We start from the raw sequence: 25,599 nt of genomic DNA on the forward strand, positions 1-25,599 counted from the left end.
TTTAAAAACTTCCATCCCGTAAAGCATGTTTTGTAAAATAAGTGCGTTTTTAGTAAATACATAAACAATTTTTGGTTAAAGTAAATATGCAAGTATATAGCACGTCCGTGCATTCTATGTACACTGAAAAATAGGTGCGCCTGTAAAAGTTGCTCTCGTTTTAAAGAACAGAACCTTGTCATCTGCAATGAGAAGCTTCAAATAGATACTGTTGAGTGTTTTCTTTGCCAGGTTATTCATTTTATGTCTTATGATCGAAGGTCGCCTGCCTCTGCACTATATTGATACTAATCCGCATTTGAGCCTAAACTAGAAACCTTTCAATCAATTCAACGTAAACACTGTAGTCTAAACTCCATTCGGCGTGTTAGACGACGACTTAATTTGTTAGCTTTTTTGTAAATGTTTCACATTGTCATTGTTTCGGCATGACATTGACGAGGATTTTTTTGCCGTGGTTTGGTTTGGATCAATCTACTCTTAAATTCATAAATTGTACCATATCGAGAACGAGAAAAAAGATCATAAATGTATAACGTATGACATACATTATACATTTATGATTTTTTTTTAAAACAAAATAGTGTATTACTCCAGATTTACTCCTCATATAATTGGTAACTTGAACTATACTTGGTATTGCAGAACGAGCTGCCCTTACAACTTAGGCAGTAGCGCATATAAAGAAAGAATGCATCTTCCTTTAGAATACACCCGCATCTCTAAGTAGCAATAGTAATTTCTGTATGATATACAGCATATATATAATTGATATACGGGTACGATAGTAGAAACAACAATAAACTGGCTGTAATTTTTAGATCGAGGTGCATGTGATTAATGACAACCTAGCACGAATTGACTTTGATGGCGATAAATATTATTGTTCTTATTCGATTTAGCATACTACCACTGACAGTTAGCAGTATTATCTCAAAAGCTTTTACTCCCACAGATCTCATGATGGCCCCCTCAACCTTCAGTGCTTACGGCTCATCTAGCACGCGTTACTTACCCTGAAAAGGTTCCGGCTTGGTCGTGTGCAATAGTATCTTATCTTCGCCGCTTCTCTGCACTGCTTTAGGCTTCATCTCAGCCACATCACTAGAGCGACCCTCCACAAGTCGAGGGCTTTCGACAACCTCCAAGGCCACCGCTGGCTTTTCATTTGTCGCATTCGAATCACTGTATAGATTGCTTGTGGCATGTTTATTTCGGGACAGTGGTGTTGTTTCTGAGCGATTGACGAACGAGCAGAAATGCGATTGAAATAAAAGAACTGGACAGAGGCTGGTCAGCGCAGACTCGAAACTGTAGGCCTTCTTATTCTTGTCAAGGTCAGGATCAAATGAATTCATCAAAAACGATACTGGTAAACACTGCAAGGACAAACCGAATTGGAAATGAGGTATTCCATCACCATCCCATACGATATTTATTTAAACTCGGCTTTACACATGCAAGATCGTCTATGCTTAAATACGCCTAAGAAATTACTTAACGGCAAGTTCACATAGCACTAGAACGATGGTTATTTATCCCCTAATGCATTCATCGGTACGAGGTCGAGTCACGGCGACGCTGTTTAGGCGCTGGCAAATAGCAATAAACAACATCTGATTCTAAAATAATGATACAAATAATGAAGGCATGTAAGTCATAGTATACTCAAAAGGAAATGTTTTTATTAGTTTAATATTAACGGTTGCATATGAGGCTGCGTCCTCGTGGTTGATACATGCTAGGATTCTAACCTAGACCATTTCACGTGTCCCTGAGCTTAGTAGGCGAATGCGTTACCTCTGGTCTGTTATAATGACCCTTTGGTTGTTGTACATGAAAAACTTTGAGCCCTAAATGAATATTTATCAGTTCGCGGGTTGGAGTGGTTTGCACAAGGAAGATACTTCTGAAACGATTTGATGTAGGCTGGCATTAATTGCATTTATGTATCTATCAGTGGAAGATACTACTTTGGGCTGAGCCTTTGAATGCGGATAAAAAAAGAGGAAGTCTAAAATTGTACCGATGATTTTTGCTGCTGCGACTTATCATTAAAAGAAGGAATAAACTGGAAAAATAGCCTAATATACGTTGGCGCAAATTTACGGTAAACATAATACTGTAAACATGTGTTAATCTAACCTAAGTGATATGCAATTTACTATGATTTAAAAACGATATCAAGAATAAAAAATGTCTGGTCATCCGTACCTATCTATGGCAACGGAATAAGCGAACATAACAGAGACGGCTCATCGCTAAGCCGTAGGGCTATAGTACAGGTGAAATAGTCATTTTCCTGCAAGCTGCATAATCCTATGATGGATGTGGTTCAGAAAGCAGAAGATAGCGCATACGGCAAGCCAAAACTACCGCCAGTTTTTCCTGTTCTAGTCTATGCGCCATCGGCATTACACGTGAAAGAAAGCTAATTCAAAAGCATTATGTTTATTCGAACTAAATACCAAACTAAACAAAACCATGTCCAGCAAAAGTCACTTTGCCGATGTTTAGTGAATGCTCTGTTTTCACTCCGCTTCAGGACGCGATCCGTACAAATTTCTATTATACTGCAAGTCTCAATGGACATAACGAAGTTCACACGAGATGGCCACGAATAAGATCAGCGATATAGAATATTCCAACCGTTGATTTTCACTTACCTGACCATTTCTGCCGCATAGGCCCTGTAGTCTTTGGTCACTTATACACTTGTCGTTTTCGGTGCTCGCAATACTGCGGGTTTTTTCTCTTCTGATTTGCGCCAAATGCCATAGAAGTGTTTCCAGGTCCTTGACAGGTTTTTCTGTCGTCTTAAATGTAGGTAGGTATAGCCGAGTCACATCTCGTACGGTCTGTAGCCAGAGATCTGTAACGTTATACGAGATAAAGAATATTTGTATTACGCTTTATGTACACGTAGGTACGCATGCGTATATGCGCATAGAATTTCTATGCTGTCCTTGCAACTCAACAGCATTGGGTGAAATTATATGACGTCTTTCATTGTTATAATTTTTAAGAACTAATTAACGTTCACTCCTAACTGCTACATTTACTATTATACGATTAGGCGATACGCAAATGTAGTTGAAGGTATCATAGTTCGATTTTAAGGTGTTCAAAATTCCTAAATAATGTAGTACCTACATAATGGGCCGTCATACTTATTATTATGCACCACTACGACGATAAACAACAATCCAAAATAGAAATATGGGCGCCAATTCAATATGCAGTCTTCCACAAATGTTGCACTCCTGTTTAAATACCTTTTAACATCCTGACCGCTTTGTTCAGATCGTTTAGCGTATTGTTACCGTCTGCGTTCATCGGAATAAATATTACGTTAAAACAGACGTCTAATTACGCTTAAAAGTAAACGATTTATGCAATAAATATTTATTTCGTGTTCCGCCCTATAGCTGATGTTGGGGCACAGCATGGTTATCACTTGACTTGGACCACTTGGCCTACTAAGACCTACCGCGCTTATCACCGTTGCTTGCGGTGGATGACATTTTTCGAGAATAAATAGACGAACCTAGCAGAAAGACGAGTGGCGTTGTCCAAACACTATCCGATTATGATATCAGTAAGGCAGCTTCCGACTGGTGGCATTTATTGGCGCAGTTTTAATTTTAATTATTGCGTATCTGCTTATTATTAATTATTAATTAATTATAGCAGTAGCCAAGAAAGGGGTATTTAGAAAATTACTCGAATCAGCTTTATGTTACTGCGATTCTATCAACAATAGTAATGGCGCCACTTTAACTATTCTTCATATATACTTCTACTACCCAAAAATATGGCATATATCTAAGTATTATAGAGTATAGATGTAGAATTGCTACTTTGTTGTTTCTATGGTAGCGAAAGTGAGGCATATTCTTTATGCACGACAAATGAGAGATTTACTGCAGCCTCTACACGTTCTATATTAATATCGCGCAAACGATATCCGGTCTGATTGCGGTTATCATATCTAAACGACAATTGCCACCAGAGACCACACATAATATTTAGTCACTTTACTGTATTTGAGCACTAATTACCGGATAAATTAGAAACGTGACCGTCGCAGTTGCTAAACTATCTATCGATTGCGAATGAGATTAGGCCTTTGCATTAATCCTTAGTGCTGTTTAAAAAAAAAGTAACTTTTTCTCACACTATCCTCCCATAATTACTCCCGCTAAGGAAAGTGTTGAGCTAACAGCTTTCGTGAGGGCAAACATACCCATTGAGTATAAGTGTGTCGATATGTGTTTCAAGTGGCCTTTCCAACCTTTCGATTTGTTTCCCTCCAAGCTGGCCCCATAATCGTCCATAGCCAGTACTGTCAAATGTTGGGCTAACGTGTCGTCGAACGATTTAGACGCGTAGCTTAAAAGAAATCTGCTGGTCGCAAGGAAAATTTCCACCTTTTTAGCCTTGCTTGTACTACCACCAGTTATGTAAAAGAGTGTTTAAAATAATTTGAAGCCACCCCCGCTTTGTAATATTTAATGGTCAAATTATTAGAAACACTTACAGCAACGTTACACTGTCCAATGGTGAAAATTAATAAATATAGCTATCTAACTAAAGTTGTTTTTCAGTGCCTTAGTTGTTCCTTTGATAGGGAAAATGTGTTGAGAGACCCGCATTGTATTTATAAATCCCGACGAAATCGCCGTTCCTACAATTCTCGATAGCAGCTTTCGTATGCCCTTTAAAGGAACTTAAAGTAATAGACCGCAGGTATGAGTCGCTCCGGAAAGCTCTCAGATAATTAAAAAAAAAAAGCATTATGAGCACAATATCCCAAAAAATTTCATGTGGAGACTACAGTGGTTAATTGCATAATTTAACTTATTGTATGTTCCATGATAACGTCCGTACACTACAACAACTCCACAAGAACGTTTTCGTTGAGCCAATTCGATCTTTTTTTTTATGAAAATTGCGTTTCCTTATTGAATTTGTAACAAAAATAAAAAATAATTGTTTAAAAACTTGGTTAATTCTCTCTGATTATTAATTATTCACTTTAAAAAACCTTGTAAGTACGCGACTGAAATACATCTTTACATATCAGGAAAAGGCGTTTAAGTTGAATGCGCTACTAAGAACTGTTTGGTCCACATAGTTTAATGGTTGATATCAAAATTTGACTTTCCCTGGTTTTATTTCCCTTTATGTCCACTTAGCAGCCACTCAGGTTTTTTGTCCTATAGAACTTTCACTTGCTTGTGGGTGCAAATCGAGATAAAAAAACTTTACTTTTCAGTGCAACATGGGTTTTAAAACTGTTTCGGAATGGCCTGGTTTGATGTCCTTTGGTCAATGTACTTATACGAGTCGCCTTCTTCCATTAGGGGAACGTTGGGGGTGCTTTGCGAATCTACTCGGAATACAGAATAGTACGAAATCTTTATTAACCAGTTTTTTTCCACTGGATTTACTACACAGGAATTTATCACTTACCTGAAGAATTTCGGGTTCTACAACGGAAAATTCTGCCTATTTCTAGCACTAATGATAGAGGTACTTGAATGGTCCCCAACTCTTTTTTTATACAAACTGTTGCTTTTCCACCTTGCAAAGATAACTATCAGCCTTCGGAGCACATGCCTTAGGCACAGAGTGCAGAGCGCTCCATAAAAAATATGCGAAAGCATTTGTTCTCGAAAAGTTCGAGAAGTACTTAGGTTGTAGTTTTAAAACGCTTCACCAGCGGATTATGATCGGAATACGTTAATAAAATTGTAAAAACTGCGATTGTAATTAGATGATTCTCTATATAAAATGCCCTGATACTCTAGGTGTTTAAGCTAAGAACAACCGAAAATTAAGCGATCCTTAATTCAGCTTGTGCACTGACTCGACCTCAAGCATATCCGTAAATATCAAGAGCGTAAGCAGATCTATTTGGAATTGTGCCAGAAACTGTATCTGTAATTGACGAGAGTGAAATTCGCGGAGTTTCTAGGCTAAGTTTGGCTAGAACATTTTCTGAAGTGTTTTCCATTCTGCCTTTCGGCTAACTTTGCACAGAAAAGTTAGCCAAAAGCTAGTGCAGAGAAAAGAACCCATGTTTGTTGACTAAACTGAGGATTGGCTTCTATTGTTGACTGCATTGATATTGTTGAGAAATCACTATTATGTCTACGTACAAAAGACCGATCAAATAAATATAGGAACCTTTTTTGCCTGTTGTTAGGCAGTTTATTTAACCACTGTGTAGGTCTTGGTAATGAATAAAAAAAAAACGTTGACGTCAAAATACGGCTTCGCTAGAGTTTCTCATTGTCAAATCTATTTCGAGTTTTCCAATATTGTTATCAAGAAAATTTGCTTCTGTGCAGCTTCTGCGCTCCTGTCCTGTACGACCGTAGTTTCGCTAAGCGTTAGGTAAATTGTGTATTTAAAAGCCACCAGAGGCTTAGTCAGATTATAAATAAATTTCTGCATAATCATCTTGGAATAGGCCGCCTATGTCTGCATAACCATATTGGGACAGGCCGCCTTTGAGATTTTTGGTCTTCGTACTTGTCTATTTTTTAAAGGCCGTCATTTCTATGAATAATGTGGCCCGTCCGTTGTTTTCTTTTTTCAATGATCTGTCTATTTCTGATAACGAGTTCACTATCTCAGGTACCTTGTACTTGAAGAAAAAAACCGTGTAGGCTTCTTCGACGATGTAAATTATGAAATGCATGCAGCAATATACCCTCAGTTGACATCTGTGTGCGACAATGCGTTGCCAGTAGGGCCTAACAGAACCAGATGGTAATAGCTTTTCTAAATGTAGGCATCGACCGTTCGCAAAACCGACAGATGTCTCTTCTTTCGGCCATCACTGGTAAAAGGAAACGCAAGAATTTTTAATGCCTTAAAGGTTGCAGCAGACACACGGAGCATAGTGCTGGACAGTGTGTCCCAGTGCGATTATTTTTTATCTTTTTTTTAAAATTATTTTTATTTTATTTTTTTTTTTTAACTTAAATGTATTTGTTGGTGTTAAGCGTAGCTATCTTACAGTTCGACGATTCGATAGCATCAAGACAGATTCGCCTGCACCGCATAAGAATTGCAATCCCATTCAAATCACAATACGGTGTTTCATATAACATGGTATAATTCATAGCAGTAAATTGATTTCTGCTTGAAAGCCGATTCTTCGTAAGTTCAACGAGATTATTGTTAACAAAAGCGGGGATGCTTCATGGAAAACATGAACCATATGAACATATCCAAGTAAAAAGGGGTCTCCAATAACATGTCGTGAGAGAAGCACAAAACAAGGAGCGTGTCTGCTGCATTTGTGACGCAAATAACAAGCGAAAAGGAACAAAAATCGGTGACTATCTCGTGTAATACTTCTATTCATCATGTGTTTAGATTTCTCTAATTGCTCACAACACGAATGTCATCAATGTGGCAACTGTATCGACTAGCAAATGAAGCCGATGGTAAATGGCCAGCTCAATACCTTGCACATATTTGGAATCCACATGACAGACCAGTGAAATATGGGTGTCATTGAGTAACGCCGTGGAGTTTAAGAGTCAGTACGCACATTCTAAATTACGATCTAACACGCTCAAAGCAGCTGATATGAATTACGGCATTAACGCAATAATCTTAATTAAGAAACACAAACGCACCTCACTACCGACTCTTGTCCTTGGAGCTATTATGTCTTCACTGCAAGCTTGAGCCTCGTGGTACGTCGTTCCCAAATATGACGAAACGACACATTACCCGATCTGCCTAGCATTATTATTATTATTATTAAAACAGAGGGATAAACGCAACTATGTGCGTTAACAATGATAACTGATGGTCTCTTTCGTGGTGGTGTTAGTATTATTTCTTAAATGAGAATGACTTAAATACAAAATGCAGGCAAGTATGTACATACAGGTGTTGGTACATAAACCTCTTGTGTAATATGAAACATGTAAAATAGCGAAATACACAAAAATCAGCTTCATCTACGTTTACAGATTGAATTTCAAACTTGAAGAGGAGGACGCTAAAAATGTTAATTTTTTTATTTGTAATACTCAGTCACACGTTTATTAATGAACTCACAGAATCAGTCGCATATAGGCTGCTTTGTTCATAAGTTACTCCGGACTGCTGTACGAGCGAGAGTTCAGAAAAACATAATAAAACTTCCCATTTGAAACAAAATGTTTGATCAACATTTTTTTTTAACTGTGCATTGAACAATTAACTATATGCATAAATGCTTACAAAATTCGGATTAACAGAAAAACAGTTGCTAACGAGATTGACAGTCCACTAGAAAAAGAATACTTTCAGCGACGGCTTTCGTGTAAAGCGGGAAAATTAAGTTGATTTGCTAACCTAGTTGCCAATAAATCACGTTTGACTAAGGCGTAAGTAAAAAGTAACTGTAATAATAAACAAATTTAAATATCACTTAATCATGATGGAATGTATCTTGCAGGGAAGATTTGCAAAGTGGACACTCCTTTGAAAAGGTAATTTTCACAGGGCGTTGCAGTCGACAAAAGTAGTAAAAACAGATTAGAGTAAAAAACCGATATGTATACATATACATACCTTAAATCTACAATTATATTAGAGAACCTATATATATATATATATTATAAGGCAGGCTAAAACGCCGAGCTGCCCAGGTACCTCTGCTCTATTTCTTATTATATATATAATTCAATAAGCAGCAATAGACACTCACCCTCGGAAACAGCGAGCGAGGCAAGACCGCCGAGTATCACAAGTGGGGGCCACTTCATAATATGATCTTTGTGCATCCGCGTTGATATATTGGCCAGCACATACGGTGCAGTAACTGAGTGAAAGATTGGGCGAGCAATCAGCTACGCGATCGTCGCGGCTGACCTATAGAGAGGGATCCGGCCGTAGGTGCAGAAACGGTAACTGCAGGCAGCGACGATGTCGCTCCAATAGATTATGATTACAGAGATCTCATGCTACAATTGCCGCGATCAATTGAAAGAACAGCCGGCACAGCAATAAGAGGGGGGGGGGGGTACGCGTTTTTCCCAACGACGAAATCACACACAACCTCAGCAGTTTCAGGTTCGGTGTCCCGATTATGGATTGTCTCGTCCGTCTTGTCCTAATCACGGTTCGTCCTGGTGGTTCTTTTTCCGATTTCGACAGGAACTACTGGCTTAGGCAATACTATGACATTAACATTCATGTTAGTAGTAGCAAAACAGCAAGTTGCCTGACCATGTGTACTCAGCAGTTATGCACCAGTTCCGTTACGTTCGGAGCGCTGACTCGTTAGAATTTAAGTGCTCGACCGTGAAATGGCTGTCTAGCTTACTGCGCGTTATTAAATGATATTAATTTTTCACTTTACTCGTAGTTGATACAAACTATTTGATTAGCTTCGACGACAAAACCTGAACTTTGAACATAACAGCAATCATTAATACCGAGCACGCTTCGATTGAACATAACCGTTACAGAATAAGAGCGCTAGTTATTAACGAGTGATCTCTCATTTTTCTCAGTTGAGCTTCGCTGATCGTCTTAATTGCACGAAAGACACGGAGAAGACGCTTATGACAGCTTCAATGAGTAAAGCGTGCTTCGCTCGTTGTAGCAACGTGCGCAATGCAACACTGTCATCCGGCCACCGGCTTCACTACCTCCGCGACAATGGCGTGATCCATTTTTCTCTTGTTCGTCAGAGGTTACGTATATCACGTTCGGTGCCGATCGAAAATCATTCTACGCGTTGGATTCGCTGGTCCGTCGCTAATAGTTGAGCTAAATGTTGCAATCGACAGGGATCTATTCCTTTAATCAAGGTCCTCAGGCTGGCGAATATTCATTATACGTCACGAATTTAACTGCAAGATATTCAAACTGCGCTAACAATCTTGGTATCGTAACTGAACAGCTTTGTGATGCAGATAGAATTAAATAGAGTCAATTTTATCTGTTGCTGCTGTGCGCGCTTCAAGTTTGCACGCTTCAAGTACTGCCGACTGGGGCAGATGCTGATGACTGCATTGGCCGGGCTGTTGTCAACAGCTTAGTTACTCTGTTCGCGCCACCACAGCAGTCAACGTCGGCGGTTACTGATGACGTTGAATCCAACCGACCGCGTCTCAGTGCCGTACGCCGCGATATGCTTCTCTCGTTGCTGTTCCCACTGTTGAAAAAATAACTACTACGTTCATTCGGTCGCCAGAGAAAACATGTCGCTACCTGTTGTCAAGGGTTAAATAGCGGAATCTCTGTTTGTTTTGGATCGGTGATTCCTTTTCAACGCGCAAAGCACGAGGCAGCCAGCGCGCTCCCGTCCAGATTCGAAGACGACCATCAAAAAATCAATAATGCGAGGCGAACCGGGGCGGAGGGAAGACGTTACTAACTCTGGATGCAATGGCTGATGCAGGAAATTTGTAATAGATATAATAGATGCATACGTATATGATGGGCGCCTTATTCCATGGAGCAGACTGGCCGTCTTGAAGTGTTCTTGACTATTGCTTGGAACCAATACATTGGCGCGGGGTTACCGGAAAGAGTCCCGTTCGGAGCCGGCACGGAGCACTGCACTTTCGCCACTGTTGATTGCCGAGGAGCACTTAATTTCCTCTTCGTTACAAATTGTTTTGCTAGCGGCTCTCCGTAATCGTTCCGTGGCTCACTCACGGCGCACCACTGCCGCTGCGCCTGGTTGCCTGCCGTCATAAGTAGAGAGCCTGTCTCCTTATTTCGATAACCAAGCGCACCCAGCAATCGTTAGGAGAGGATGGTGAGAGAAGGCTAGTCTAACATAAAGGTAGTGGAAAGGGCAAAATGGCCGCCAGTAGCTCTGTTTCGTGTTAGGACCATCGCCAGCGGCCTCAAACAGATCCTATCCTATTTTATCTAGAACATGTATGTGGAATATATAGAATTCCGCATTTGTTTGACAACAAACTGCTGCTAGCAGACGATACATATGGCGGTGTAAAGCTCCACTTGAGCACAGTGTAAACTATTCGAATAGATCGAACGCAATCGAAACACCGTATAGTTAAGAATAATCTAGAACTCTTCGTTGTAGTCGTCAAAACAACCGATCAGAAATGTATTAATGCATTACAACAGACTGCGACGCTAGATAAAAGCGAAATCGGATATTTATTGGTACTTGGCGATGGAGTAAAGCGAGTTAGACCGGTGAGTGGCCGTGTCCTGTCTGCGAGCGGTGAAAGATTGGTCTGTTATCACAATAAATGAAGCTTTTCCTTTAGAAAGCGATTAAACGCGGACGCCAACAGCTTCGAGTTGGTTGGCAATTGAAAACCGGAATGTGTTGTTTACAGTATTGGCTCACATTATACTCACGTTAGTTTCTCTGTGAATGCCGTAGTTGTTTGAAAAACTCATTGCTTAGTACAACCATGCTATTCTTGCAAAAGGAATGATAAGTCAAAAGTATTTATCCATTTTATCTATTTCACCCGGCTTGTGTAAATGTATATGTTGAAATTTATAAATATACAAACCAAGTTACAAGATAGGATCGTGTACATATACGAACACGTATAACTGACTAGGTACTAATGTTGACAAGTTGGTCAACTGACACACTAGGCTACATTGACCAGAATAGTGTCTAGAACATATAGCTTTGCAAAACGCGTACATACGACTCTCAGTGAGTTCATGGTTTGCCTGCGTTTCCCAGATAAAGTGAAGAAGCTTGTGCATTGCGAACTGTGCTATAATATGGCGATTACTTCTGTTTGTTTCTAGCTGTCGTCTGCACTAAGTGAAGGTGAGTAAAAAGGATCTCTTTCGGGCGAAATTGACCATTGTGTTTGTGCAAATGTCTTGTATGCTTCGCTTTTCGAAAACCCTAAGATTGTTTGCACGTCAAAATGTCGATCAACAAGTACTTAAGGCAGTCGTAAACGATTGCGTGCAGGCCTAATACTAGTTCTAAGAACGCCTGACTCAGTTACAGAAAATGACGAATGCTTAGTTTTTCCTAAAAATTTAATCTTGTGTACGATGGCGTACTCTTTAAACTAAATAACTGGATTGCTACTTCAACCTGTAGTTTTTACGGGTTTTCGATTGTGACAGCCGCTACCATTATTTTCTAGCATTACCACTACATGGATGATCAACGAAAGATTTCCTTGTTGTTGTTGTTGACAGGTTGACAATTTTGAAAAAAATTCCGTTCACATAAAACGAATCACTATTAGCAAGCCATACCCCTCTTCTGAAGGTCATAGCCTCAGTTTTAGACATGTTAATTTGAAAACCAAACTTAATTATCCAGCATTATCAGCGCCAGTTGCTGGTGGAATCCACCTATGTGTTGTACTCGAGAAAGTGCCATTGCTTGATACGTGAAGAAAAGTCGTTGATTAGAAACTTGACGAACAGCGGATTGAGATTATCGATTCGCGCGAATCCCGACAAGCTGCTCTGAAGTCTGCGAGAACTTAGTAGAAAGATTGACTCGGACAACCAAGTTTTGCCTCCGCTTTGTTTCTGTAAACCACAAATGTCAAACGGTTACCAATCTTTCCATCTGAAACCCGTGCCGTTTCTTTGTCAACGCCACGCGATACTCTAGAAGAGGAGTTGACCGCCATACAAGAATATTTGTCAGAAATTTGCAGACATAGCTTTTCTTTGCGATTCTCCTCTAAGACATCAAGTCCACGAGAACTGTTCGCACCTATGGGGAAACGCCCCTGTCTTTTTAAGGACAACTAGTTATGTCCTAATCTCCTCATATTGCTAGAATCTATGCCTCAGTCATGTACGCGTTCGATAAGATAGTGTTTGGGCAACTGCCGCTTTCATGTATTCACTGTATATTATTCCGCTTTGTGATTGAGAAGCCTAAGGATACAATTGTGGATTTCCAAGTCTTGTTCCAGTCCTGCCATCCATTTCTAATTTTTTGATGACTAACATGAATAGTCCCAGTAACATGATTCAATCCACCTCTTTGGGTTTGACCAGAGTCGTACCGCTTAAATTGTTGTTACGTTTGTACCGTACCGGGCAGCTTCTTCTGGCAAAGCTGGTATGTTGGAGCCATACGCAGAAAGCACGCGAGCCGTCTCTCAAAACTTTCATCTCACATGTTTTTTGACCTTACGTTTACACTTTTGTGAAATTTTTTGTAGGATCTCTCAATCCTGAAAACCAATGACCAAAAGCTGGGTTGAACCTTACTTAACCCTTTGGCCTTCAATGATATGCACTTCATTTGAACACTTCGCATGGTTCAGCATTCTCTAGCAGTTAAGGGTCGCTTGGTGGCTAAGCAACCGGTTAGCACCGATGTAAAAGATGCATCACGCGAATTTAGGATTGTCTGCATACGTGAAAATCGTATTAGCAGTTTTTTGAAGTTTATTGATATCCAGCTTTACGAGTTAACGGTTTTGATAGTCGCTTTTGATACTTCTTAACATGATCCCGGCAGGATCCACCCCAAAAATGCACCTATCATACGGACTGACGTATTGACCCTGCTTCTTGGTAATGTTTATAGCAAATTAATTCATCGTACAGGTTTCGATGGATCTTACAAAAGGGAAAGTACCAGGATCTGTGATAATCCACAGACCGAAGTCCTTTTAAGGCTCCTGCAGTCATTCGTTTTTCTTCAAAGTGGTCGATTCCGTCATGAAAATCGCCGGCAATGATAGTTGATTTTTATCCGCTTCCAAGTCGATAACACCTCACCAATTTTCTTACCAGTTCGTTGTTGCCAGCCTCCCCGAGTGAACAAACAGATATCGCAATAATATTGATTTTCTCGATGACTAAACAGTTGTCTTCTGCGAGGACCGGTTTCTTTGTACCCAGACGTCGATTGTAAAACACGGCAACACCCCTAAAACTGTGATCAGTATTACTGTATGATGGAGTAGCTATCTGCTTGGAGAAGAACGGAAACAAGGCCTACGTTTTGGCAAACATCATAAGATTGATCATTTGGCGAGCGGCTATAAGCAGTAAAAATAGCAAGGAAGTAAGGCTTTCGCAACTCCATTTCACTGTCATTTTTAATTGTAGTACTTTTTATCTTTTCGAAGTGCTTTCCACTTTGTGTTGCTGTGTTCAGACACTGGAAAGCGACTGAAATGGGATTGTCTACGGCGGTGTTGGGCGGCAGGAAAAGTTTGTGAAGTGTTGCGCCTCTGCAGTCGGTTCCGTAAGTTGGTATTCCTTGCCAACGTGGTTGTGGTTGGTCCTTCAAGTGCATGGACGGGTGTTAGGGGCGACTTTTATAGTTTCCTTAGGCGTGCAGTCTGCCATGGCTCCTGTGTTCCTGTCTCCATTTTTTCGCTTACGATGTCTCGCTTTGTTTTGTTTAGAAATGAAGGTATATTTTGCAAAAAGTTGCCATTCGTCATGCTCTGCTGTGCCTTTCTCAGTGAAACACGAGCACCCGCCTCTATGCACTAAGGCGTAGTGTGTATGCATTGAGTCGTCAAGCATCTTTACATGCCATTTCTGGGTGCAACCGAACGGTGCGCATTTTTGCGTTTCTTTTGGAGGTCCAAAACCGTGATCGCTGACATCGAGCAATCCGGCTTCTAGTCTTTCAGGAGAGCCGCGAATTTTCCTACACTGACTAAGAACTCCGTATATTTATTATAGTGTATGGTACAGTTTGTTCTAGCCCAAGAACTTTTACGCCCCCTTGAAGGCTAGCTGGTTTCGGCCTTCTATACCGAGTTCTTTTTCTGTAGGTGGACAAGAGCGGCCAGAGAACATTACTATTCATAACTAGCGCTGCCGCTTTTGGGCTAATGTTCTAGATGTTCCTTAGCTTCCGTTCGCTCACTTGCTAGTTTTCGTTAACATTCATCTATTTGTGCAGAATTGTCAAGCTAACAGCGTCCTTTATTTTGAAAAGCAATGATCCTATAGATAGCTATCAGTTCCAATAATCTGAAGGTTTTATTATATCATTATTACTATACATGAGGAAAATAGAAATTGTACCAAACCCCGCTTTCTCAATATCTTTAAATGAAGGTGGAATAAAAGAAAACATGGAGAAAAAGAAGGAAAAAGGCAAAATCTGCAGACCCGCTTTCTTACCCCCCTGTGTTAAACCGTTTCAGCGAACTGCGCGTACACACACGTAGACCTGACGATTTTGTGTCTGTTACGCTACTTTGCGCCATGCTTTGCAGTCAGTGGGTTACGATCGCTGAATAAAAACGTCATTCGACAGTAAACAACATGTTGGCCCTGGGTAGACCGCTGTGTCAGGAGGGCCGCCGCCAGATCTTCATAGTTTATAGGACAATGTCGGTTGTACCACAGACTTTACCTCCGGTAAGCAGTAGTAGGTTTGTAAAGCTTGTTACTTCACGACCAAACACTCGTTAGAGGCTGTCATGTATGGTTGACTAATGCATGTCCGTAAGCCTGTATAGCCAAGACGACATGACAATTAATGGTAACCAACGGTAAATAGTATCTTTGATACACATAATGCATGCAACCCAACCTTTCAGCGACTGGATCGATTGTATAATTGTTATCATAGCCTAGTTCTAGGATACGTCGCTATGTAGCAATTCGAAATAACTTCTACGACTAAATGGCTAAGAAACATCTAGAACTTAATCTCAGCGAATTCAATAATTTGCCGATGATATCATTCTAAATGTGCAATTAGATTTGGGTGGCTCTTTAACTTACGATTAAACATATGTCGCCCTCTGTGAATAATTAATGTGTAATACAGAAAATTTCCAAAAATGTTAACGTTTTTCGCTGCTTTTTTCAAAAGTATCTGATTAACGTTCTAACGTTAAAAAACGCTTAGTTGATTTAAAACAATATAATTAAGTGCCGCAATTGCCGTACAATCAATTAACAGGCTCGCATGCCGGCGCCTTATGAATCGAAAACGCGGCTTGAAAACAATCTTCGCCCACTCTATCTTGATGCCCAGGCTACAACACCGCTCGACCCGCGAGTTCTCGATGAGATGCTTCCTTTTCAGATCGGCTCGTACGGTAACCCGCACTCGCGTAGCCATCAGTATGGTTGGGAAAGCGAAGCAGCAGTGGAACGTGCCCGCGCAGAAGTGGCCAGTCTTGTAAAGGCTGATCCCAAAGAAATCATATTTACTTCAGGAGCTACTGAGAGTAATAACATTGCAATTAAAGGTACCATAGGAACAATCTCTGTACGGAAACCGTTCTGTTTTTATTTAAAACGTATGCCTATTATACTGCTGAAGACAAACAAAAGCGAATTAAGCGTTTTTGTTCTTGCCTTTTGTCTTTTGTCAGGAACCTCGACGAGGCTGTCAACGGCGGTATTTCTTGCAACGATACTAATGACAATTCATTAGTATGCATTAATATTAATAACAATAATAACAGTATAACCCCATGTGTTTATTGAACAGTGTATACGGTGTTTTTGATCTGCAGGTGTAGCACGTTTTTATGGCGAAAAGAAGCGACACATTGTTACGACACAGACCGAACACAAATGTGTATTGGATTCTTGTCGTGCTCTTGAGGCTGAGGGCTTTCGCGTGACTTATCTGCCCGTTCAGAACAATGGACTCCTAGATATGGCAACGGTGGATGCAGCTCTCACACCCGATACTGCTATAGTGTCCGTGATGACCGTGAACAACGAGATCGGGGTCCGGCAACCTGTTGAGGAAATTGGCAAACTGTGCCGTTCTAAGAAGGTGTTCTTTCATACGGATGCTGCCCAAGCCGTTGGCAAGATCCCTATAGATGTAAACGCAATGAGTATTGATCTATTGTCAATCAGCGGTCACAAGATTTATGGCCCGAAAGGTGTGGGCGCCCTGTACGTGCGACGTCGGCCTAGAGTTCGTGTGGAACCGATTCAAAGCGGAGGAGGTCAGGAACGTGGTCTTCGAAGCGGTACAGTACCAACTTTTTTGGTCGTGGGTCTCGGTGCGGCCAGTCGCCTTGCTCAACAAGAGATGCAATACGACTATAACCACATTTGTCGATTATCGTCCCTTCTACTTGAGTTGATTACATCGGAATTAACGCACGTGGTGAGAAATGGTGATCCAGAGAAGACTTATCCCGGATGTGTTAACCTATCTTTTTCTTGTGTCGAAGGCGAATCTCTCCTTATGGCCATGAAGGATGTTGCACTCAGTTCCGGTAGTGCCTGTACAAGTGCCAGTCTTGAGCCAAGTTACGTCCTTAGGTTTGTGAAAAATATTTGCTTGCTATAATACTTTTGCCTGTTCTATAATATTATTTGTCCAAATATGCTTTTTTTCATGGAAAAAGGAAGAAGATTTGAGTACATCTTGAAATTGTGTTTGAAAGTGTCCTTAAAGAGCTTGAGAAATTGGGAAGGGCATAAGCAGAACAGATTTTGCTGACCACTTATTTTAAAATGACTATATTGACGCATTCAGCAATACAAAGGAGCACACCAGACACATTAAACTTTTTCATACATGATCAGTAGATGTACAAAAATCGCTTAGAGTTCTTTGTATTTGGACTCAATTTGAGAGCACATTTATTAAGCCGAAGAATACCTAAACATCGTGAAACCCCAAAACATAACTACCATGTATTATATTTTTATTTTTGTATCATAATTATAGTATTTGCAGATAAATCATTACTAGCGTCAGATTATTACAGCATTTTTAGTATTTGTGAGAATCAGACTATTAAGGCACAAAAATCAAGTGCACATCAAAGGCACAAAAATCAATCCTAGCTACGCGAAACAAAAAATTGAATAGTATTTCTGAAGAATAACGTAAAAAAATATTGTTTTTTTTTTCATTTTAATTATAGCAGCGGCGGATATTTTTTGTCCTTTTCGCATATAATTAAATGACACATTTTTCAGCCATCTTTAACCTTTTATTAAATCAATAAAAGGTTAAAGTGTCCCTAATACTCTCTGGTTTTCTGTCCTCAGAGCTATTGGAGCTGAAGAAGACCTGGCGCATTCATCGATTCGATTTGGAATTGGACGTTTCACAACAGAACAGGAGGTGCGTTACACGGCAGAGAAAATTATCAGTGTTGTAAAACGACTGCGGGATATGTCCCCTCTTTGGGATATGGTTCAGGAAGGAATCGATCTCAAAACGATTCAATGGACTCAGCATTAGCGGACAACAGCTAAGATGACTCCAATAACGTACAATCGACGGTACCCTGGCGCCGTTGAAGAAAAGCTTTAGATGCTGACGGGAGCTGCGCGCGTGTATATGAATAAGAATTGTAACGGCGGTCGCCGGCAAAAATCTAAAATGATAGCTGGCTAGTTTTATGTTTTTGTGGGATTAGCGCACATATATACGATAACCAACCAGGAAGCTAGAATTTTATCTCCTCTGATTCTGTCACCCGTTGCATTTTTGCTGCAGGACAGATTATTTACGTACACTCAGGAGGAGATGACTAAATACGGGTGTATCAATTTGTTGGATATAGACGGGACTCTAGATGACAACAGTCTGAATAAAGTGAAATCAGGATTGTTCGTTATGTAGTAAGTAAACCGAGCCATAAACTGTGTGATAGCAAAATAAAGTGAAATCAGGATTGTTCGTTATGTTATTATTTGAATACACGAGGTATCTCTCCCAGCAGAAATCTTCACTCTCTACATTGTAAATGCTGTCATTTAAAAACGGGGTGCTTTTCGCGAAATCTCAAAGACCTCACACCTAAGCGGTCGTTGACTATGTCACCAGTACGACAAAAAGGCAGGCGTGTGATTCATTGCTTCACGTTTGTATTAACAGAACAGTCTCAATAGTAGCTTTTTATAATGGTATGTATTAGCAACATAGTAACACACTATTCGAGTCATAGACTGAACATGTTTATGTATAATATTATACTAAGATTTTCTTTCTCGCTTCGTATATTCGTTTTCCTGTTCTTGATTATACATACGTATGTGTGGAGTGCGGTAATCGTTATATTCATTTTCTTTTTCTTTGTTAATCGTCGCAACCCGGTATTTAATAATCGTTATATTCATTTTCTTTTTCTTTGTTAATCGTCGCAACCCGGTATTTAATAATTAGTCTTATTATAGAATCAGTAATTAGTCTTATTATAGAATCACTTTAAACAGGCTCACTTTGTTCCTTTCTCTTTTTTTCGATAGCGGTCAACCACAAACTGGATCGAATTTTATTGGTCTGATCCAGTCAAGTAAAACTCTTGCTACGGTATTCGCGTAGTTTCATTAATATTCGCATGCGGCACATACAACGATCGGCCACAAAAACATCCGTCATGCATTAATTGTGCACCGCCCAAACGTTACTGAAAAATGGTTAGTCTTCATGTTTCACGTAGCTACTTGCAAGTTATTTACGAGTCGCCTCATGACATCATTTACATGCAGCATGACCACATGACCATATCATTTACATGCAGCATGACCAGAGGAAAATACGTTTGCGCAGCCGCCCAGCTTCTCTCTCTCCCTCGCCCCTCCTGCGGCAAAGCTGGATACAACTTGAAAGTCCTGAAGTATTTCATTAAAGAGGCATACGAGACACTAGATCTGCTGCAGATATAATATTTTTCATCACGAAGAGGGTTCATTAATATCACGATTAATTTTCATTGCGCAGGGCCGGGCGGTATTTGACTGGGTGGCACCCCCATCTGTATGACTCCCTCTGGTGGCAAAGCACCATTCACTGTGCCGTTCATCGTCGGATGCGGATATCCATAAGGGGGTCCCATAACTATATGGGCATTCGGAGGCATTTCTGCACCTGGTGGAGGCATCTGGCCAGGAAGAACAATGGATCGACCAGAAGACGCACTTACAACAGGTTGCTGTGGTGGAACAGGTTGCATGCGGGAAGGCGGGATTACTCCGGGGAGTGCCATAGGCAGCCCATGGAATCCTTGAGGTTGAACGCCAATAGGTGGGCTTGAATAATAAGTCATTTGCGGAACACCTGGTGGACCCTGGGGTGCCACACCCATCATCGACGGCATAAATGGCATCTGCGGCTGCCGTAATAACTGATGGTAGGTGGCCAATGCGTCGGTAAGCCGCTGCGACAGCGTCGTTAGTGACTGGTGTTTCCTATCGATCTTCTCGAGCTCTGCGTCGATCAGCGGAGTCATGAGAGCGCACTCCGCTTGGAGCTGTTCCATCTGTGCATCAGTTTCCGTGCGTTCCAAGACGGTGGGGTCAGCGTCATGGAGCATATGTAGCAATGCATTGATTTTAACTTCATCCACCTGTGTTACAGAGGCGACCACAGGCGTTTCGATGGCGGCCTCTGACGCAGGGGCCGTCTCCTCGGGTGGCGCCTCGAGGTCGGCTGTGACAAAGTTTGAGGGAAAGAGACCCTCACCGCGGTGATTCGAGCCTTTCCACCAGTTGGGATCACGATCTTCCAAAACGATGATAATTTCGCCTGCCTTAAATGACAGCTCATTTTCTTCAGCCGCCTCGAAATCGTAGAGAGCACGAACCTTTCGCGACTCCTTGGCCTTGGGAGGTGGCGCACTGCTGGTACCGCTTGGGGCACTATTACTTAGACCCGTTGTCGAAGTGATCGAACTAATTTTGCTCATCGATGGATACAGCCCGCTGCCCGTGCTCGTTCCACTTCTGGGATCACTTTTCTTTTTGCTTTCCTGAAGACTCAACTCGATTGCCTTTGCCAGATCATCCTCTTCTTGTTGCTGTTGATGCGCACTCCGTTGGGTCGGTTTGCTGTCCATGGTCTCTAGACTGGGGTCCTGGACTTCGAAATTTACTCCGTCCATCTTCGCTCGCTGGATGAAGTTGTCGATAATAGCTAGCTGGGGATCAGATTTAAATTCGTTGTTGGCCCACTTGCACAGTAAAAACTTCAGCTTGTCCTGCACCTTTGGATGACCTCTACTTAGTATTGTCTTAATTTGTGTCGTAAAATCCCTTGAACAGATTTCAAGATGAAATTTTTTCCCGCAATTCATAACACAAACATCAAGTACTCCAAGCGTTAACATCACGACACGAGGATTTGGGTTTTGCAGCCGTTTTACAAGACACCGGTACGCCTCTCTTGTTCCATCCTGGGTTGAGTTCACTCGATCGCAGACCTCGAACATAGCAGAAACATCCTCTGGAAACAGCCCAATGTCCAGCATAAAGAATGTTATTCTAAGGGAAGTGTTATCAGTAAAAATCACATAACTTTAAGACAACCACGTGAATATTTTCGATCACCTTACGTTAAATAGAGGCAATCACGTTAAATAGAGTCACGCAATTTATTTTGTCTTTTTAGTACCAAAAACCTGCATTAGAATCCACTACCCAATTTTGTCGAACTAGTTTTATCCTAAGGGAACATGTCGAGCTAATTATAATTATAATTCCACTGAATCAGCATAAAAAAATAGTATCGTATTTTCAGTTATATTTCCCTTTTCCAAGGAAATCGCTTAGACAAACATTTTTTACCAGCGTCTACCGTACTCCGATATTTGGTAATATCGTCTTAATTCGATATCTGCATGGTCGTAACAACTGTTCGACCGTTCAATATTTAAGAACCTTTACATTTTTTTTTAAAGGTCTTGTCGTCATTTGCAATGTTGGGGTTATTTTTTTTTGAGTTTATATAACACATTCTTGTAATATCAGTTGACTTGCACGTTGACTAAATGCTGTGTACATCATATGTAACGACATATGTAATTTTCGTCCTTATCTAACCACTTAGGGTTTCCGTTTGCTTTAGCCAAGATTTTGGAAATGCTCGCACGACAGTAGTACAACGACAGTGAGCTCAAATGGACATGAATCCAATTGATAGACATATGTTTTCGAAGGGTGTAGCTGTAATTATACCTCTTAGTAGTAGAGTAGTAGCTGTAGTGGAGTCCTTATCTTGGGAAGTTCACAGGATTTGAGGTGAAGTGAGGCATATCAGATTTGTGTACAAAGATTTTTTCTTCAAGTTTCAGAACGTCAAACCACTGTTCATACAGAATATGGAGGGACTCGCAGATTCCGCCTCTTATTTTCTGCCATCAAGTGTATAGATATGTATATAGATGCATTGAACGCGTCATAACAGACTGTTGTTATGCCCGAATATAAGACTCACCTAGATTGTTATATCGATTTGCATCACCTTCTGCACAAAACCTGTCAAGGAGCTACATAGTAAATATTTTCAGTGTTTTTTTTTTTATTCAATGCAATTAATATCTTGGTAAAACAAACAAACATACGCTGCTTTAGACCATGAAAACAACAGTTCAATCCATTATAGCTGCCCTAATCGTAATCGGACACTACAATGCCACTTGGAAATAAATCCAATCGAAATCGAGAGGGTAATTAACCAGTACTCTATATAGCGTTCCAGGATAATTCGACATAATTCATCGGCTGGCACGAGCTCTAACACACTGAGACCCTGTTTAATGAGCCGATATGACTCAACATTACTAGTACCGCATTCTTTGACGCAGTTAGTGAGCCACGTTATATCACAGTAAAACAGTTTTTGAAAAGTTCTTCCTCGTTCATAGCGTCGTCTTACGTCTTATAAAGTTCTTACAATTCACATGGTACCCGGCATTGACTAGTATACTTCGAAGTGCTGTTTAAATCGTAATAGCAGCGCACACAGCTGATTTTATTTTGATTGATGATTTTAGATACGTTGGTAGGTTACTGACGATGAATATGAAACTTTTCTGAAACTGAGTATGTATGGAACGTTGATTAGCTACAGCAACCCTGTTGTTACCTAGCCAACCTTATTTACCGACTGATTGATAGCGGTCAGTAAACATTAGTATTGGAAACGCAATGCGATTAAGAAGCACCGCCATAGAAACTGATTTAGTCTAGACACAATCCAAAAGCCAGTTGTTACGCAGCACTGTCGTAGAAAATGCCGTTTTAAATATAAATATAATAAATGCTTAGTGGGTCTATACTGGGCTGGGTACTACATAAGAACTCTCTTTTGGTCCAGTAAATAGATAATATAGAATAAATTGGATATATATACAACAAACAACATATATTATATATGTTGTTTATTATTATATATATATATATATGTTTGTTTTTGGAGTATGTTTTGAACGTAAGAATTTTTTTTATCGTTAAGGAACGTGCACGAATAGATAGAATAATGGCGATCATATATTTATTGATATGATTCGTCCTATTTAGCCGAATAGCGGAAGCGGTCAGTTATTGAAACTGATAAAATTATTTTTCATTCCATCCCGTGGAACACCTTAAAAATCAAACGAAGGTGACGTTTTGAAATAACGGAAAGATTTCAGCCAAGATTTCTTTCTAAAACGTCTTGCTTTTTTTGGAAAAAGTTTTCTATAATCTCAGCTTATATCAACAAAAATGTGAATTTTTCGTAACAGACTTCCAATTATCTAGTTGTTCCTAATCTAGACGTTTCAAGACATTTACGTCTAGACGCGTCGCTCCCTAATTGAACTGTTTTTAGTAACCGCTGTACCAGTCCTAATTTATAACATGCGTCACGTTTGACCGTCAAGTACGCGTATGCTGTCATGATAAGGAGAACATATATGGCAAACTAACCTTCTTGTCTAAAAAGGTAATTATCTGCGTCCTCGTTCTGTGCATAAATCAAGGATTAATGTTGCCTTTACATTAGGAAAGTACCTTTTCAAACGACTTGACGTAGCTAACGATGTATCTTATTTACATTGTTCCTATGTCTTTTCTTGTCAACATCATTAATAATAGACATGCTTTAGACATTTACGTTCATATGTGTGTTTCGATGGAGTTATATTGCCCCGCTTAGTTACTGTACACTGTCGTCATTTAATATCGAGATCAAACTGCTCCTTCAGACTTAGAGCGTCCTTATTTTTTCGTCCGTATTTTTTCGAAGTACATGTTTTATTTTTGAGAATCGAGCGAATATCGTTTTTTACCAAATCCTAACCTAACCAAATCCAATTTAGAAGACTACTATATTCGTGCCAGTTATACAAGAACAGGAAGCTATGGCGATACAACTCTGTTCAATGCTCACAAACACAGCTGCCTAAAGCATTTCTATTGTTAATTACATTGATAAGAGAAGGCAAAGTGGCAAGGTCAATAAGACACACGGAACGAACTTTCTGCTTCAGCAAAGCGTACCTTTAACGATGGTCTCCAGTGTGGCCTTTTCGATCTCTTGCTCGAGCATAGAGCTCGCCGACCCAAACAATGGCATCCTGTCGATCACCTCAAAGCAGCACCTGATAGCAAAAACTACAACTTTGTTTTACCTCGTCTTGTTGATTTCAGTCAAGTTTAGAGTCGCTAGATACGGTACCAACAAGTGCTCGACACCGTCAGCCCCGCATTATTACCATTACTATCCGTACGTCTTGTTGAAATCCACGCTATCGTTGCACGTCTGTAATGATGCCGGCGCAGTCGCCGGCATCGAAAGCGAGATCTCTCACAACGCACTCGACCAATGGTTACCAGTCGTCAACGGATTTAGCCTGAATAAGCAAAGAACTAGCCAGGCAACTAGTCAACAACAACATGGACGACTTTTGTTGATACTGCTGCTGTAGCAGCTCCGCATTCAACTGCTGTTATTGCTGGACAATTGAATCACCCAAGCGAGTACCAACGATTACGGCCGGCTGCGGGCCACCCCCAATGGACCGACCCGCCAACTGCACGAGAAACGAAAACGCGAAGCAAAGAACCAGGCAGTACAGCTGGTTAGCGCATTGGTGAATGGTTAGTTGGCACAAACAAACGGTTTTATCGCACAGCCACCTCAACGAGGTCTACGGGCCTTGCTTGTTCTGAATACATACACTCACCTCTCACTCGACTGCTATTGCTATCGGAGGTTTTGCTGTCGCAGCACGACAATCTTCTATGTAAATCTCGTCGCTTTGCGTCTCTCTGCCTTCGCCCTCCCTTCCTCACTCGTTGCTATTCACTTGCTCTCTGTTTATGAGAGCAGGTCCTGTCTGCTACGGGACGCGCTGCTGCCATGCTAAATACATGTTTCGAGTTTTACGTTTGCTAGTGCCATCGTCTTAGACGACTGGCCTCCCCTAACACGAACCGAAGTGTGTTTACGCCCGGTTTCGAATTCAGGGAACCACGTGTCCTGAAGTTTAGTAAGCAAGCACGTCAGCACTGCGCTATTGCGGGGACACTGCTGCAATGCTATGCAGGTGGCCGATTTTGCTGTGTTATTAATACTAGCAGTAGAGAGGTACTAGTAATGGGCAACAAACAGCGACCGAAACTTTGACGGGACTGTCGCAAGATGTTGATCTTTGCCAGATGATCAGCCGCTGTTGTGAGTCCCTGCAGGTGGTAACAACAGAGTGGTGGCAAAGATAATAGCCGCCGAAGCAGCAGCGCCGGCTGCGACAGCGGCCGCCATCTCGAGCGGGTCAGACCCTGGCGGTTCACGGCAGCAACAACATCGACAACGCCAGCTCGGGCGCAACAACTACGGCTATTCTGCTCTCTCCAGTGGCAGCACCAAAGGGATCCGCAGTAAAGATTGTGTATATATTGTGAGTGTATTGG

The 25,599-nt window shown here is 40.9% G+C and overlaps 3 protein-coding genes across 11 annotated transcripts in view; 1 reads left to right on the forward strand and 2 right to left on the reverse strand.

The window, feature by feature from the left end:
- LOC111267826 (metal cation symporter ZIP8) overlaps positions 1 to 10,796 on the reverse strand; it is an 18,681-nt gene extending 7,885 nt beyond the window's left edge. Inside the window, exons 1-3 of the mRNA XM_022846359.2 lie at positions 8,723 to 10,796; positions 2,667 to 2,872; positions 1,016 to 1,379 (exon numbers count right to left, since the gene is read on the reverse strand). Of these exons, the coding sequence (XP_022702094.1) occupies positions 1,016 to 1,379; positions 2,667 to 2,872; positions 8,723 to 8,798 (646 nt within the window). The 5' untranslated portion in view covers positions 8,799 to 10,796. The remainder of the gene's footprint in view (positions 1 to 1,015; positions 1,380 to 2,666; positions 2,873 to 8,722) is intronic.
- A 152-nt stretch (positions 10,797 to 10,948) lies between these two features.
- Positions 10,949 to 18,599, forward strand: LOC111267828 (cysteine desulfurase). Of its 6 annotated transcripts, none has more exons than XM_086971456.1 (6): positions 10,949 to 11,196; positions 11,708 to 11,797; positions 15,129 to 15,345; positions 15,896 to 16,187; positions 16,458 to 17,226; positions 17,965 to 18,599. In XM_086971456.1, exons 3-6 carry the CDS (start codon positions 15,250 to 15,252, stop codon positions 18,158 to 18,160), a joined length of 1,353 nt encoding a protein of 450 aa, XP_086827582.1. In that variant the 5' UTR covers positions 10,949 to 11,196; positions 11,708 to 11,797; positions 15,129 to 15,249; the 3' UTR covers positions 18,161 to 18,599. The 6 variants fall into 6 exon arrangements, with proteins under 6 accessions (XP_086827582.1, XP_086827584.1, XP_022702100.1 ...); XM_086971458.1 differs by having other exon boundaries at positions 15,201 to 15,345; XM_022846365.2 differs by having other exon boundaries at positions 11,776 to 11,797.
- A 168-nt stretch (positions 18,600 to 18,767) lies between these two features.
- Positions 18,768 to 25,497, reverse strand: Stam (signal transducing adaptor molecule). 4 transcript variants are annotated; one of them, XM_022846363.2, is made up of 3 exons: positions 24,873 to 25,497; positions 24,187 to 24,287; positions 18,768 to 21,145 (listed from the first exon to the last, which is right to left on the reverse strand). In XM_022846363.2, the coding sequence occupies exons 2-3, from the start codon at positions 24,260 to 24,262 to the stop codon at positions 19,635 to 19,637; spliced, it is 1,587 nt and encodes a 528-aa protein (XP_022702098.1). In that variant the 5' UTR covers positions 24,263 to 24,287; positions 24,873 to 25,497; the 3' UTR covers positions 18,768 to 19,634. The 4 variants fall into 4 exon arrangements, with proteins under 4 accessions (XP_022702098.1, XP_022702097.1, XP_022702099.1 ...); XM_022846362.2 differs by having other exon boundaries at positions 24,187 to 24,719; XM_022846364.2 differs by lacking the exon at positions 24,187 to 24,287.
- Positions 25,498 to 25,599: the final 102 nt, after the last annotated feature.

Source organism: Varroa jacobsoni, unplaced genomic scaffold (assembly GCF_002532875.2).
Source record: "Varroa jacobsoni isolate VJ856 unplaced genomic scaffold, vjacob_1.0 scaffold_1226, whole genome shotgun sequence".
NCBI lineage: Eukaryota > Metazoa > Arthropoda > Arachnida > Mesostigmata > Varroidae > Varroa > Varroa jacobsoni.

Coding starts and splice junctions, on each gene's coding strand:
- LOC111267828 (XM_086971456.1), top strand. CDS start 15,250: ATGTTGGCCCTGGGTAGACCGCTGTGTCAGGAGGGCCGCCGCCAGATC. Junction 15,346..15,895: donor TACCACAGACTTTACCTCCG/GTAAGCAGTAGT, acceptor ATCAATTAACAG/GCTCGCATGCCGGCGCCTTA. Junction 16,188..16,457: donor TAATAACATTGCAATTAAAG/GTACCATAGGAA, acceptor TTTGATCTGCAG/GTGTAGCACGTTTTTATGGC.
- Stam (XM_022846363.2), bottom strand. CDS start 24,262: ATGCCATTGTTTGGGTCGGCGAGCTCTATGCTCGAGCAAGAGATCGAA. Junction 21,146..24,186: donor ACTGGAGACCATCGTTAAAG/GTACGCTTTGCT, acceptor GGCTGTTTCCAG/AGGATGTTTCTGCTATGTTC.